The sequence below is a fragment of the Galeopterus variegatus genome, unplaced genomic scaffold, assembly GCF_000696425.1.
Source record: "Galeopterus variegatus unplaced genomic scaffold, G_variegatus-3.0.2 Scaffold4642, whole genome shotgun sequence".
Lineage (NCBI taxonomy): Eukaryota > Metazoa > Chordata > Mammalia > Dermoptera > Cynocephalidae > Galeopterus > Galeopterus variegatus.
Window position 1 is genome coordinate 1 of NW_007730753.1, and position 17,076 is coordinate 17,076.

At 40.4% G+C, this 17,076-nt stretch overlaps 1 protein-coding gene across 1 annotated transcript in view; it reads right to left on the reverse strand.

Moving 5' to 3' along the window:
• Positions 1 to 1,415: 1,415 nt before the first annotated feature.
• The window catches only part of LOC103603503 (carbohydrate sulfotransferase 9-like), a 149,694-nt gene continuing 134,033 nt past the window's right edge, over positions 1,416 to 17,076 (reverse strand). The window contains exons 3-4 of the mRNA XM_008588033.1: positions 4,537 to 4,604; positions 1,416 to 4,416 (exon numbers count right to left, since the gene is read on the reverse strand). Coding sequence (XP_008586255.1) covers positions 3,393 to 4,416; positions 4,537 to 4,604 — 1,092 coding nt within the window. The 3' untranslated portion in view covers positions 1,416 to 3,392. The remainder of the gene's footprint in view (positions 4,417 to 4,536; positions 4,605 to 17,076) is intronic.

The window sequence follows — 17,076 nt, forward strand, 5'->3', positions numbered from 1 at the left end:
CAATCAATACTCTGGTATCATAGCACACAGCTCTCAGGATCACGCTGTTTCCTGGCACGGCCGCTCCAGACCCGTTGCCATCTTATGACGAGCAAGTGATCTTTTCAATGGACCTCTAATATTCAAAATTTTCTGCATCTTCTCATGTATTTCCTTCTTCTAACCACTATGTATTTTAGGAGATGAAAATAAGTATTCATGAATAAAGTATAAAAGTCTTTTTCCTCTTTCTAATTATAAATGGCATCCAAGCAGTTCTTGAATTAGAAGTACTAATTTTCTAGTAGTAATAATAATAATATTCTCTGCTAGAGAATTTAGTTATTCATGAATAAAGTATAAAAGTCTTTTTCCTCTTTCTAATTATAAATGGCATCCAAGCAGTTCCTGAATTAGAAGTACTAATTTTCTAGTAGTAATAATAATAATATTCTCTGCTAGAGAATTTAGCAAGTGGTCTCACGTTTCCATTGGCTTAATGAATAATTCCAAACACATGTGAGAAAATCAGAAAACTGGGTATTCTGTACATGCATCACTGAAGTTTGTGGCAGTTTCTGGGCACAATCACATCAATAATGCATATCCATAGGTAGTTTACCAGGTTAAGTCACTGTGGCTTTGAATTTAATTGCCAACTTGTTTCCCTAATGGTAATCCCAGACAGGGGAATATCAGAGTGACGAGGCCTGCCCATCGTGTTACTGCTGCCCGTAAAAACAAATAGGATCCTTAGGGTTTAATTAGAGGACTTCTAATTATACGTAAAGCATGCTAAATGTCAAAATCGGAACATTGGACATCTGGAAGATATGCCTGGATTTGGTCACTTGCCTTTAGGAAACTAAATTCATGAAATTATGACTGCCCAAAGGACCACTACTGCTCACACCTGGATTTATACACAGGCAGAAATGACAAGGGTGGGTGTGAGCTGGTCTGCAGAGCCGAACAATTCAGGGGAAATAAGTGGGGTAGGTATTCAAAATCATGAGGCATCCAGGAAGATGACTGGCTTCATGGGCCCTAACATAAAAAGTAGTCATCTAAATGAAGAGCAGGTACATAAAAAGTTCATTCTTTCCTGGTAAAAAATACATATGACCTCTGGAACTTGACTGAACGACCACCCGTGGTTAGGTAGGCTTGGTGGAAAGGGTCATGAAAAAAGCAGATACAGCAAAAGGCACAGACAGCTTTCGATATGGAGCATTGTGTGTCATTTTCTTCCACTCAACCCTCTTCTCTACCGTCAAAGCCAGACAATCATCTCTCTCTCGTGTATGTGTATGAGCGTGTATATATATATTCCACCCTCCTCTATTTTATATATGTGTGTGTGTAAACATACATATATATTATTCCACCCTGCCCAATGCATTAGAAATGCTAATAAGAGAGACAGGACCCTTGTTTTTATTTATTTATTTCCAAAGCTATGAAAAGGAGTTTTTTGTTTGTTCCTTATATAGTTTTAGGAATACTTTTGAGAAAATTGCCTTTATCCTTTATAGCAGGATAGGAATAAAATATTTATTTTAGGAATAAAATTTCAGGTTTCTTGGAATATTTTCTATTCTTCCCCTCTCTCCATAAGAAGATAATTTCAATGTCCATAAGTTGATAGGAATCCACTCCACATAGGATAGCAAAATTTTAAATTATATAATTTAGATTACTCTACAGTGAAACTCCTTTAAAATAAATTGCACAGCTTAAGTGTATGGTCTAGGGGCAAGAGTAAATGGAACGGAAAAGCAGTGGAAAGTTGGTTTAGGAGGCTTAATACTATGATCTCTTAGCCTGTTGCAGTTTGCTCACTCCTTAGGAGACACAGATGGGACATGGCAGGTGCATATCAAGGGGAAGCAATCCACGAATACTCAGCTATGAAACGGAAAATCAGAATGAAATAAGCATGACTGTAATATCTCGGTCTATTAATATTCAAATATGAACACCTACTTTTCTGTGAGAGACATTACTCAATATTTACTGATAAGAAGTGATAGCTTAGGAAGAGAAATGTATTCAAAGTAGCCATTTAAACAGGGTTTGAATGACATGGGGTTTGCTTGACTAAATATAATGGTTGACCAATTAAAATAAGTTTCCTATCCAAATGTGTCTACTAATTTAGGATCCCTTGGAAAAAAATCTCCAAAATGCTTTACAACTTTTCATAGTGGTGACACATGGTCCTATTTTCCAAAGACTTTGATTTAATATTTAAATGCAATGGTATTTGACTTTGTTAGTATAGACTATTTAAACTTAAAAAGAAAATACCTTAATTTGCTTATGCATAAGCCTATTAAAAACATTTCTAGGGGCTCTTATTATGTTTATTCTCTAGAATGTAACCTATCTTTGAAGTGGTATATTAGTTTTTAAAAAGTCATTCCCAAGCTGAATAATTAAACTGAAAACAAAAGAAATTCACAGGGTGTATTTCACATACAAAGCTATGCACATGATGCTTTGATTCAAATAATATTCTTATAAAACTTTGTTATTGTTTGGGGTCTATATTCAGAATGGCAACTTTTGTTTTTGATGATTATTCCATCCTGAAACAATTTCCCCCCTGCCCAATTAAACCAGAATTAGGAGCACATTTATATCTGATGAGACTTAAACTTCTCAACCGCCTGCTTCAGAAATGAAGACCTTTAGTGGTTGTATTTATTTTTTCTCTTTGTGGAGGGCTCAAACAAAAACAGAATCAATTCCCCTAAGTTTTTCTGTAAGAGGGAGGTAGCTTTTGTTGCTTTGATCTTAGCATGTTGTGCATTTTTTATTGGCTGTTGAATATAAAAAGCCATAGACTCATCTGGTTTTTCTGCTATATTCTCATATTGTAAATCATATCATGCCTTCCAACCTAAAGTAAAATGCCTAAGTGCAAAATATCATTTCAAAATGGATTTATCATTACAGTTGATAAAAAGATTTCCAGCTTGTAAGAAAACTATCCATGGTTTGATTAATGTGCCACAGACTGCTAAAAATATATTCATGCACTTTAGACAATAAATTCCAGGATATAGACACACTCATGCTATTTTAGATCCTTTTCCTATCATTCCAAGAGGCTGTTTTAGTTAATATAACAGCTGGCTAGGTTATTACTTCGACAATATAATCCATAATGCAAAAGCAGCTCTTTTCCAAACATTTTAGAGCAACTCAAGTTGTTTACATGTCTTCGCTAGGTGATTTTCCTTATAACTGTGTGCCAATTGGTATCACATTATTTGGTAAACATCTTCATTAAATCAGGACAACTGCGCTTGGTTAAATTTCTCTCATATAGAGAATTATAGGAATATTACAGTAGCTGATTTGAGCCCATCATCATGAATACTGTGATTTTACAAAATGAATGCAGTCTACAAAAATGGAGTTGTGTAATTAAACATCAAATAGTCCAAGTAATAAAAATCATAGATTAAGTGTCTCTCAGTTCTAGTTAGATCCTTTAAATACTGTCTCACGACTTGAGTACTGGTTCTTTCATCAGAAGAGTGCCTATCCTTAAAATTGGGAAATTTCAGCTCTTTTGGAGCACCAATCAGCTGTAAAAAGTAATTGGCATCTTCTTCCAAAGTTTCAAATTTCCCTATAAAATCATAGTTGATCAGACATGGATAGCAGAGTTTGCTGACCTTTTCCCAGTGGATGTCCATTCCTACTGGACGGTGGGAATCCAACAAATAGTGGACAAACTCTTTGAATTTGACTCCAGATCCATTAATTAATGCTTCTTCACAGGCATTTGGTCGATATTTCTTTATAATTGCCTTTCCAAATACTGGGTGGTAATAACTATTGGGGTGTTCAAATTTGTCCCTAAATGCCGACACTAATCTTTCCATGGGATCACGAACAAACACAGCTTTGGTGTAGGTATTTAAGCGAGTATATATCCCTTTTAAGTCAAAGCTATCTAGCTTTTTCAAATGCTTCCCGTAGTGGACGGTGTCGTGGGAGATGTTATATGCAGAGGAAGCCAATCCATTCAGTACCATCAGAATTCTTTTCCAATTGGAACAGCCAGCCTTCGGTACCTCGCAATATAAGACTTTGTGTTTATCTTCCACATAGATTCTGGATACCATATGAAACAGCTGTGATTGAGGACGACTCATTCCACTATACTTCTTGCAAAACTCCTGAAGGAAAGACCTGCGCTTCTCTTGGGTCTCATCAGTTTTCTTCCATTTGTCGTCTTTGACTAAACTTTTGTTTAAAGGGCGAGTGTCCAGTGGCCAATTCATTCTGCCGAACTTCTTGAAGACAGTTTTAGCTCCTTGATGTTTTTCAATCAACTTATTTGTTGGTGACCCTGTGGTCTTATTGAAAGGTTGATCCTCTCCTTGTGAGTGGCTGGTTTTCGTTAGGACCCTAGTAGGCCTCTCAGATTTAGCTCCTTGATGTTTTTCAATCAACTTATTTGTTGGTGACCCTGTGGTCTTATTCAAAGGTTGATCCTCTCCTTGTGAGTGGCTGGTTTTCGTTAGGACCCTAGTAGGCCTCTCAGAGTTGAGTAGAAGATTTTCCTTTTTTTCTTTCAGATTCTCAGGCATGTGAAACTTGGGGTTCTGTTGAAATAGAGAAAGAGAAATGTTGAAAGCACATTCACAAGTGTAAGTATACTAGAAAAGAAACTTAACATTTGTTTTAAAATACTATTGAGGAGAGCATAAGCTGCCATGCTGAATATACATTCTGTAGCAGGCTTCTTCACACCAAACGTAACAATTAAAAATGGTATCCATAGAATGGAGCGGGAAGGGCTCTGAATTTTCTTCCTGGCTTTGCCTATAATGCAATAGAATGTAACTCACTCATTCTGTGTGTCAACGATTCTCAAAATATTAATGACTGTGTTATCTTCAAGTACTCATTTAGTCAGTGCATCTGAATGTAGACACAAAATGGAGCTGTATTTGGATGGGAATTTTTGTTGTTCTTGGGGGCACTCTCTAATGCACAGAACAGTTCAAAACCATGAATTACAACTTAAAATTTTAGCAAGGCTAATTATAAAATCCTGCTGACCACTTCAGTTTTCTAAGTACTTGCAAAAAGTGATGTATTTTTTCCCCTTGGAAGTGTTTCATTTTTCTAAAATCATTTACCACAATAATTTGAGAACTATAATCATAATATCATACAATTTCATTCATGTATGAGACCTTCCCTCTTTCCCAAGTGAAGAATGACTAAGGAATCCAGAAGTCTACTTGATGTCCTGCTGCGTAAGATTATATCAAGAGTAGAATGAAAATTTAGTTCTCTTGCCAGCAGAATGCATCAGCCCATTTACCATGTAACCTTCATCTGACGATATCCTTCCTATAACTCTTGCAGTGGCTGGGTAAGAAAAGACATGGAAGATGGGATTTATAAGGTGGCATCTTGTGACAGGAACAAAACTTGATAAGAACTTTAGCTTTTACTTTGGTAAACTAGTGAGCCTTTGGACGGCTCTGAGTAGAAAATAGCATGATCTCACTAGACTTAAAAAGAATCGTTGTAGAGAGAACTGGACTGGAGACATATATATATATATATATATAATTGTAGATATATATGTAAATATATATAATAGTCAGCATGTTACTGAAAAAAAATAATGAATAAATAATATGCTGTGGAAGTAATGCATGGCACCACCAGCCTAGAGGTAAAGACAGTGGTGGGGAAAATTTCCTAGGGTAGATACATGTAAAAAGATAAATATATATACACCTTTGCGTGTGTGTATTTACCATTGTATCCCCAGTGTCTAGAATCGTCTATAGCCTACAGTAGCTGCTCTCAAATATTTGTTGAATGAATGAATGAATGAACGAATGAATGGAATTAGGTCTTCAAGAATGATTAGGAATTTTCTAACAAATTGAGCAAAAGTGCAGAGGAATGAAGAACTGTGGATGGAGCCACTTCCAGACATCTGGTCCTTCCACCAGCTGAGTTTTAAGGGAGCTGCTTCTTTCTAGTGCAAGAGGACTATGTGAGTAACCCCCTGATCCCCAGATGCCCCATAAAACAGCTGCCCCACATCTTCTGTACCATTTGGGGTTTCAACTTTAAAATGATTTGTCTGCTGTCATCTCCAGAGACTGCCATGATGACTTCAAAGCTCTGTATTCACTTTACTCTGATCAGTGATTTGTAGTCTATGAAGTTGTCACCAATAGTATGAAATTTGACTGTAGGTTTGAAAGATCATAGGGTTATTGGTAGCCATGGGAAGTACTTTGCACAGGTGTGAAATAAAACTGCCACAATACTTCTGCTACTACTTCTTCAACTATTACCACTATAAATAATAATTACCATTATTGTTGTTTTGTAGTAGTAATAACATTTTATCCCAGTGACCTAGTGAATTTCAAGGTTTCCCAGTTGTCCATTATTATCCAGACTGTAATCTGTGTGTCTCTACTTATGCCCTAATCTGTTCTCTCCTCTGCTCCACAAATAAAAACAAAAACAAGATCAGCCCTTCTGTGCCCTCTGGGCCTTCTGCCCTGTGGTCATCAAATTCCCTTCCAATCTCCAGGGACTTCTGGAATGTTTGTTTCCATGCACTTCTCTAAATGAAACCTGGCTGGCCCCTAAGATTCCACCTCCCTCGCACTTTCTCAAGTAGAAGAAACTTCTCTTCCTCGAGGCACTTGTCCCTCAGGCCAGAAGATGGGAGCTATTTCTTGCAGTCCTCTGCTGATCAGGATTTCTGAGCACGAGGCTCCTGATTCTAACTTAAACAAGCTCCCCAGGCACTCCACAGGCAGGGGTGGCATTTGGGGACAACTGAATTTGGGTGTAACAAAGGAAAGTAAACAAAATGCAAGACAAGCCCTGAAGAGTTCTTCTCATACTGTCCCAGGGAAAAAGACACCAAATATGTTGGGCTTGAGTATTTTAGTAAGAAGAGACAGAACTCAGATGTAGGGTGGTGTATCAGTCTGTTTGTGTTGCTATAACAAAATACCTGCAACTGGGTGATTTATGAAGAAAAATGACATTTATTGCTTACATCTTTTAATTTCTGAGGCTGGGAAGTCCAGAGTCCATCTGGTGGTGGTGACAGTGACCCAGGGGTCTCATATTGCAAGATGGTGGAAGCGGAGAGAGCAGAGAGAGAGAGAGAGAGAAAAAAACAGACTCTCCTCTTCTTTTAAAGCCCTCAGAACCACACCCCCAACGACTGTTTTTAACCCATTCACTACTGCATGCCATGGTCCTACAATCCAATTATCTCTTCAAGGCTCCACCTCTCAATTACAATAATAGGATTTCCCACCCTCTTAACAGTCACAGTGGAGGCTAAGTTTCTAATACATAAAGCTTGGGGATACAATTCAAGCTTCAGGGAGTTTTGGGGGGACATAATTCAATCACTACAGGTAGGAATGACACACAGCCCTCATATGGACCAGATGAAATATTTTTCACATTTATTCACTTTCCTGGGCTGGAAGTCTATGTTCGCCAAGCAACTTTCTAAAGACTTCTTTAGCTAGGGAGATAACTGCATGAGGGAAAGGTTTGTTACTCTATAGATTAGACTTCAGTCTCCTGTTAGTTTCGTCAGTTTCCTCTACTCTGATATGGAAAAAGGGTTCGTTCTCTCAAGTAGTGGCACCAGCAGCCCACAAGTCCTCTTGGATGGCCACCAGACCTACTTCCAGAGCTCCTCATCTCACTATCACTGACCTTGTGGCATATGTTGTTAGAACGTGGTGACATCCCTCCCAAACCCCACCACGAGTCCTCTTGGATGGCCACCAGACCTACTTCCAGAGCTCCTCATCTCATTATCACTGACCTTGTGGCATATGTTGTTAGAACGTGGTGACATCCCTCCCAAACCCCACCACACTCCATTTCCTCTCCATCACAGCAAAGCCTTTTCAGCACTGAGGGATTTGGACTACCAAAATCAAAGCTGATGACATTTTAAATTTAAGGCTTATACCAATGAATTCCAATCACTGTAATCATAATGATAATAATAGTAGCAATGACAATAACAAAAATAGTACAATCTTACATCTCCATTTTCTTTGGGGCACTTTATTCTGATTATCCCTAAAGCAAACATGTATAAAGCCAAACTTATCCTCTTTCCTCTATGAATGGCTCTTCCTGTGCTCTTTTCTATTTCTGAAATGCTTCTTATTACTTTCTGGTCATCCTCTCACAAGATCTGAGAGATGCTTTAACAATCAGAAAGTAAATTGGTTATTTTTCATTTCACGATGCTTCTTTTATCTTCTTAATTTATTACCTCTTAATTGGATATTCTTTTATATCCTCCTAATTAGTCTCCCTGCAAGTTATTACTAAATTAGTCTTCCCCAAACATTTTACTTTTTACCCCTTAACATTCTGGACTGGATCCACTAGATTTAACCTAAAGTCCCAATTCCTCAGCTGTACCCTGGCACTGCTGGGCCTTTTCCCACTTGGTTTATTGCTTCTCTCCTGACACATATTTTGTCCTCTACTTGCTTCCATCTGGGCTCTTGGCATCCCCCACCCATGTTCTCCCCCTTTTTTAAAATTTTCAAAATCTTCTAGGTCAATTAAAAATCCTACTTTTTCCATGAAAACCACCTGGGTCTTCAGTAAGTGATTCTGCTCCCTTTAAAACGTCTTTAGTGCTTAATCTGTACCATCTGTGATGAAAGTAATTTTATTCCAGCTTACACTGTTATTTGATTTCTTTCATTGGAGAACCCTCACCTTTTTTTAAGTGGGGCCTTTAAGAGGTGATTGGATCATGAGGACTGTCCACTTGAGTGGACTGATCCATTCATGGAGTAATGGGTTGATGGTTTAATGGGTTGTCATGGGTGTGGACTGTTGGTTTTATAAGGAGAGCAAGTGAGCACATGAAAGAGCTCTTGCACCCCTCACCACATGACTGCCTGCATCACCATGAGACCCTGTAGAGAGTTCCCACTCAGAAGAAGGCCCTCACCAGATGCATGAGAAACCCTTTTAACTAGAGTTAAATTGTAAGGTATGGCAGAAAGCCACAAACACCTTTAAAGAATGGATATTTCCAAGTTAATTGAAAGATATCAAACTACAGATTAAAAAAACGAGTATTCAAAGAAGTCCAATGGGAAAAGTGTGTGGAAAAGTCATTTACTCTGTGGTAGATTTGAAAACCTCATTCTTGTTATTTTTCAGGCCTCTGGGTCAGTAGACCTCTTCTGTGAACTCCTCTCTGGTCCTAAACATTGAAATGAGCTGCTCTTCCTTCCTCCCCATCATGGTTGCTGAAAACTTACTACACTTCAGGTGTTGTGCTAGAGGACAGAGATGGCATGGTAGATAAGACAAGTATGGTCTTTGCTCACACAGAGCTGATATTATTACAGGGAAGATATATTAAGCAAATAATTGCACAGTTAGTTAATCTATTATCATAGTGGCAAAGGCTCTGGCAGCATGCTATCAGAGGCTGTGAGAACAGAGATGGGAGTGCAGGATATGAAGACAAGACTGGCCCAGCTTCTGTGTTAAGTCCTCTGTTTAGCACTTTTTACTCTGCATAGTTGTTATAGTTAGTTGTTTAGGTGACTATCTCTCTAATTTGTTTTACTTTATTAAATGTCAGTGTGCAGTCTTATGAATCTATATAACCCCAATTAGCACCTGTTCTAGTACCTTGCATTAAAAACACATACTGAATTTAATTGAAGAAGCAATATCATTCCTGTACTGTCCTTATTCAGGCAACTATACTTACATTGGTTTTATGCTGTTGACAAGTGCTGAATTTTTGTAAGACTTTATCATTGTGGGGCTGATCGAAACTATACATAGAACTTGAAAATTTTGATCATTCATTCATTCAGCAGATAAGTATTGAACTACTACTGTATGCTGTTTTAGACATTGTGTTAATAAGGATGAAACAGATAACATTTATGCCCCCTCAAGGAAGCCAAAGTTTAATTGGGTTGATAAAAATAAGCTCTTTATGAAAAAATGTGATAATTTCCCTAATGAAAAGATATTTGGGAAACAGACAAAAGAGTGCTTAATTTCATTAAAGAGATTTTTGGAGGCGATTCTTGAGATGAGTCTGGGAGGATGATTGGAAAGCTGCCAAGTGGACAAGCCAGGGATGGAAAGGGCTATGCATGTCGACATTGAGAGTCCACTATGGGGACCTGGTTCAGAAAGGAGGGGAAGGCAGGTGGGGCTGGAGTCATCCCAGGAGGGCCTGGGCTCATATAAGGAGTCTGCACTTTGCCACATAGGGGATGGGGATTTTTCCACAACTTAGAATGAACATTCTAGTAGCATCAGGAGGGGTGCACTGGGTCAGGGGGATCACCTAGAAGACCACTGTCATTGTCCATCAGGAATTCTTAGGAGAACAACTAAGACAGTGGGGTAAGAATGAAGAAAAAGGGGATTATTTGAGACAAATTTAAATTGAAAGAGTGAAGGTGAAGGAAGTGTGAAGAGCAGCTCCCCACTTCCCAGAGAGAGGAGACGGGAGACCATGGAGTGGGTGTTCACGATCTTCAATTTCAGACCTCTTGCGTTTGAGGTGCCTTTGGGAGAGCTGGAGATAGCTGTCAGGACACCAAAGCTGCGTGTACAGATTTGGGAGTTGCTGGCTGGTGAAGGTGAGAGTGAATTTGTGGGCTTTGAAGGCATTGCTCAGGGAGAGCAGTAGTCACGATTACAAAGTCTGCCGTTTACTGAGTGCCTGCTATGTGCCAGACCCATAACACCCACTACCTACACCACCCATGGCCAAGGTAACCCTTCCCTTCCATTTTACAGATGAAGAAATGGAGTCTCAGAAATATTAATTAACTTGTTCAAGGCACACAGCTTGAGAAAAAGGGACAATTCATGAGCCCAGTTTTTTTCTCTGCTCAAAGACTTTTCCTCTTCTCACTGTCCCTTGCGGAGGAGGTGGGGGGGGGATCTAGGGCAGGGAATGGAGGACACCCCCAGTGGAAGAATGGTGATGGGGAGGAGGCATCTGGGAAGGGTCCTGCAAATAAACATTCTCCTCTTCTGTTCTGAGTTCTGTAAGGGGCCGGGACTCTCCTTCCTTGTTCAGGAGCAGTCAGGCACCTCCACGATTCCAGTCCACACCAGAGATGCAGCAGGAAGAAGTGTGGATGATGTCAAAACCCACAAACACCTTTTTTCCAGTTTCCGAATCCAAAGGAGGTGGGAATGTAGCAGTTCCTCCACTGGCAGCTGCAGGGCTGGGTCTGGACCCAACCTTGAGTTGTAGGAGCAGTTTGGATTTCCAGTTTCTCCTGAAAAGGACGGGCACTGTAGGAAAGGCAGGGCACTGAAGTGGGTAAGAGCATGGCCTGCCTGAGGTTGGGAGCTCACTGGGCCAGCACCTGGCATGTGACTGTGGGTAGGTCTCTTAGCCTTGCTGGGACTCAAGTTACTTTATCTGAAAAGTGGGGATAACAGTAGTAACTACCTCAAAGGTGGTGAGGATTAAACGAGTTAATGTAAGCAAAATGCACATGGTATGTGAGAGTATTATGGCCATCTTTGAGGAACAATTTATTTGCTTTCAGCTAAGAAGCAAATTTTTCTTTTGCTTTTACAGAATTGAAATATGACAGTTAGGGTAAATGTGCATGTTGTCTATGTGCCTTTCATGCTGACTACAAATGTGTACTGATGGTGCCATTTCTGAAAGGACCCTAAACACTGCAGAATGTGTCTGTTATGGGGAGAGCTGGGTGGGCCATCAGACAAATTTGATGGTGATAATATTGGTGATTAGACAGTGATTTCCCCCCCTCATATCATTTAGCTTTAACATTTTACTTGTTTAATTTTATTACTTTTAGTAATGTATCTTTGGTGATTTCTCTTGAATCTAGATATGAGCGCAGCTATGTTTCCTCTTACCACCATGAAGACTGATTGTCTCTAGTCGTTGATAAGATTAATGATGGGAGTGGCTGGGATGCTGGAAAGTCAGTCCTTTCTGGGATACAAATCAGTGGGTCTCTGCCTGGCCCCTCTATGTCACAGGCACTACTGTCCAATCTTGATTCAGGAGCTGATGGCATAGTTAGGAGAGGGGTAGACTTTGACCGCATTTCCAGCAGATCATGGAGACAACTGGGAAGACTGTGAGTTTAGAGTCCTAATATCCAGTGCCATCTGCCCCATCTTCTTCTTCTCTATCGTCACCTCAACCTTTTCACCTTCTGTGATTCACTGAACAAACGTTTCCTGAGCACTAACTGTGTGCCAGGTGCAGGGCTGCGTGTTGGAGGTATAGCTAGCAAGACAGACTCAGTCCCTGATTTTACGGGCCAGCCTCAGGGTCAGGATAGAGAAGGGAGATACAGATAAGAAAACCAAGAATTACCATTCTAACGGCAAGTGATGAGAGGAAGAACATGACACTAAGAGAGCATGAAAAAGGGATGTTTAATCCTACTTGGAGGGGAGGAAGTTTCCAGGAGAAAGTTTGTGCCATACAACATCATTTCCATTTTCTGTTTCTGGGACTTATTTCCTCTCTCTTGACTCTTCCCCATTTTGCTTGCCTAGGGAAAAGGCCGAGGCATGGAGCACGCTGACTTAGTCGCTGCATCAACCCAAAGACAGATAAAGATATGCTCATTTTACAGATGAAGGACTTGAAGTTCACAGAATTTAAACAACTTGCTTGAGTTAACAGAGCTATTGCTAGAGTTGTGTCTCCAACTTCCATCTTAGTCACGTATCATATACCAAGCCCATTAAATGGAGTCAGGAAAGCACCTGTTACAAGAGAGCATGGTAGTTAAGAACCCGGATTTTTGAGTCAAATGGAACTGGCTTTATATCCCAGTTGTGTTGTTCTCTGACTGGGTAACTTGGTGAACCTATTTTGCTTTCTAAGCTTCAGTTTCCTTGTCTGTAAAATAGAGATAATAATAGCATCTACCTTGTGGGATAGTTGCATTACAGAAAACGCAAGTAGAAATTGCTTAACACAAAGTATGTTCTCTATAAATATTAGGTATTGCTATTGATTTAGTCAACAAATCTTTATTTATTGAGCAACTTCTATGTGACAAGCATTTTCTAGATAAATATTAGTTTTGTTATCTGCTTTTTTTCCTCTCAACCTCCTCTTCCCTCTCTCGCATATAACACGTAGCAAAGTTGAGTGTGTGATATATGTTCAATGGTGATAAATATCAGTGGAAGAAAAGAGAAAGGCAAAGATGGTTGAGAGACAGAAATGAGAGGGAAAAGATCGACTGAAGGGGAGCAAAGGCAAAGAAGAAAACAGAAGAAAAGAAAGCACAATTGTGGGTAATGGGAAAAAATCACAAACACATGAAGCCAGTGGGTAAAGAGGGAAACTAGTCAATTTTAGTCCTAAGTTATGACCTTCAAAATTTTTAAACTGCTTTCGGGCCGGCCCGGTGGCGCACTGGATAGTGCGCCGCTTGGGAAGCGCGGCGGCGCTCCCGCCCGAGGGTTCGGATCCCAACATGCAGACCGGTTCCCGCTCACTGGCTGAGCGAGGCGCGGGAGCAACACCGAGGGTTGCGATCCCGTTGCCGGTCCCCGGTCCGGTACGTGGGCAACACTGAGGGTTGCGATCCGTTGCCAGACACGGAAAAAAGACAAAAGACAAAAAAAAAAAAAAAAAAAAATTTTAAACTGCTTAAACTCAAAACAGTTGTTTCTGTAGTGAGGCTATTCAAGCTGATCCAACAAAGCTAATTTCTATGGTCAACTTGGTGGCAAGGATTAAAATTATGGTTTTATTTCCCGGTTCTTTTAATTTTGGATTTAATTCCTTTCTCTATTTTTTCCCTTGAGGGCAAATAAGCTTAAAATATGAGGACAGAGGGTTTAACGCAATGTGGTCATCAAGGGGAAGTTTCTATTGAGAATAGTGCTGTTCTCTGGTTTGGCAAAACGATCAGAAGCTGAAAACAGACATAACCTTAATGTACGAGGGTACTGCAAAAAGTTCGTGGAAAAATAGAATTAAGAGATAATACAAATCTTTCCATGAACTTTTCAAAGTACCCTCGTATATAAGTAGATAAGGCTTTTCCCCAGGGGGTTCAATATGCTTGTATAGATTTATCATTCCAATATTTGTAGGAAAAATGAGGCTGTTCTTTTGTTTTCAAATTTGCAGATAAATAATTAAGATAGACGTGTAATAACTTGCCTAAGGTCACTCTGTAAAGTCAATGAGGGAGTTAGGAATATAGTTCAGCTCTCTAATTCCAACCTAGTAAACTTTATTTAGCAGACCATCTTGCTTTTTAAAGAAACTCAAAACTTTAATGTGGAGCTGTAACTTGATAAATGCAATACATTCAAAATGTTTGGTCCTCATTATTTTATCTCCTAGGCTGTGTTTGCACGTGTTAAACATGGATGGAAATGGCAAATTCCAGTCGATTATATTAGGCATAAAAGAAGTAGAATAAGTGGATGTTTGACTCAGAGCTTTAATGTTTCGTTGGGATTTTATATATATGTATCTAATAGATTCAGGATATGGCTCTTTAATATCTTCAGACATTTAGCTTTCTAGAATTAGTGTTGTTCATCCAGGCTATCCTCCCCTTGCATGTAGGACGAACACCAACAGCAGTGTGTGTGACTGAGACGGTTCTGGAGGGGCAAGGGAGGAGGGGACCTGCTCTGACACCTTGGTCTAGAGAGTGCAGTTGGTAAGCAGAGCTCTTGCTCTTATTCATAGGAGTATGGTAGGGAGCAAGAAACCAGCTGCTCTGAGTTGCAAGACCTAAGTATAATGTTTTCTTTTGTGGGGAGAGAGTTTTAGGGGCATGGATTACCAAGGACAAGGTCTTCACAGGCAAAGGAGATGAGTCCAGGAGGTGACAGGAATTGGGGATTGACTGGGGTGCACCACGGGGCCAGGGAGGGCCAGAGACATGAGTCAGCCCTGGAGGAGGGAATCGGGGTGCAGCCATGGGATGGAGACTTCAAGACAGAAGAAAGCTGTTGTGAGGACAGGAACACGGTGGCCGGGCAGATCAGCAAAGTACAAGAACATTGACTTTTGGGTCAGACCAACCAGGCCCCCCACCTAGCTGGGTGATTTAGAATAGTGCCCTCATTTGTGTTTCCACAGAAGCTGATTCTCAGTCAAGGACTTGAGCGTAAGTAGTTAATTTAGAGTTGATTCCAGGAAATACTGGCAGGAGAGCAGGGAAGTGAGATAGGGAAGAGCAGACACAGACTATACAAGGAACTATCAAGCAATGTAGGACATGTGCCCCTCGGTCATTCTACCAAGTCCCATCAGCATGGCTGAGGGCTTCTGGGGGAGACTCTGGTGACTCTAGGGTGGACTCGCTCAGGCATATCAAGCAATGTAGGACATGTGCCCTTCGGTCATTCTACCAAGTCCTATCAGCATGGCTGAGGGCTTCTGGGGGAGACTCTGGTGACTCTAGGGTGGACTCGCTCAGGCAGAGTCACAGGTATAGGCAGTCACTTGGAAGTCTGGCCAGAGTGCAAGGAAACATGAAGAAATGAGGGGATGTGGGGAGGCACGTTCAGCTCTGTTATAGTCAATTAACATTCCTGATTCTCTGATTTCTCATTTTTAAAGAGGGAATCCTAATAACTATTCTTGGGCATGTTGAAATGGGAGTGATAGCATTGGCTGGGATCCAGGATCCCAAGCACAGTCTTGTAAGAGATCCCAATTCTTTTGTTTTTATTTTTATTATAACATTTACTTGTACATATTTGTGGGGCACAGCATATTGCTGCAATACATACATATATTGCACAATGATTCACTTAGGGGAGATAGCGTAGTTCTGTACCTGTTAGTCCATCGCTTCCCCTCCCCCACCCCCACCCCTTCCTGCCTCTGGTAATCATTATTCTACTCTCCACTTCTATGAGAACCACTTTTTTTTTTTAGATCCCACATATGAGTGAGATCATGCAGTATTTCTCTTTCCATGCCTGACCTACTTCACTCGACTTGACTTGATGTTTTCCAGTTCTATCCACATTGCTGCAAATGATATCATTTCTTTTAATAGCTGAATAGTATTCCATTGTGTGTATGTACTACAGTTTTTTTTTATCCATTCATCCCTTTATGGGTATTTAGGTTGAACCCATCTCTTGGCTATTATGAATAGTGCTGCCGTGAACATCGGAGTGCAGGTGTCTCTGATACACTGATTTCATTTCCTTTGGGTATATACCCTGCAGTGGGATAGCTGGGTCGTAAAGCAGAACTATTTTTAGTTCTCTGAGGAACCTCCATACTGTGCTCCATAACGGCTGTACCAGTTTACCTTCCCATCAACAATGTAGAAGGGTTCCCTTTAGAGATCCCAATTCTGTGTTACCATAGTCACTCTCCCTGTGACGTGTCCACGGTGTGTGTTTGTGCCTATCCACACAAATAAGGCTGAGAAAAAGAACACCTTAAAACTAGATGGAACCCTAGTTCTACTGAATTAACATAGACTTCGTAGATTTGTACATATTCTCTTGTTCAGAGAAGGCGGTCCTAAGACTTAGCACCAACTTGAGACAGGAGGCCTCTTTGGACACTTTTACCAAGAACCATGCTAAAATCTTAGCCCTCTGATTCTGACATTCTGTGGTGGGGAAAGATAAGTCTTTTTGAGAATTAATTAGGATAATGATGCAGTTAAAAAGTGCCTAGTACGGTGTTTGAAATATACTGTCTAATATATAGTAGGTTTCCCCCAAATGTTGATGCGTCCTGTCCCTGTGCCTTTCTTCCTTGGATTTTCTCTCAATACAGGGCATATCATCTGTAATGCCTACTTTATCAACTTCAGATTGAAATGACCATGGCAACAGGCCCTGTGCACGAAAGCAGTGATAGGGTGGACACTAATTCAATTGGGAGTGGGCACCTGACCTAAGAGCAACTCCTCCATAGGCCAGTGGGCAACCAAGGAGGGGGCCAAGAGCAGAGATGCTGCCCAGGTGGGCAGAGAGTAACTAGCTAAATCAATCACTCTATCTTCGCTCTGGGCTCTAAACTGGAAA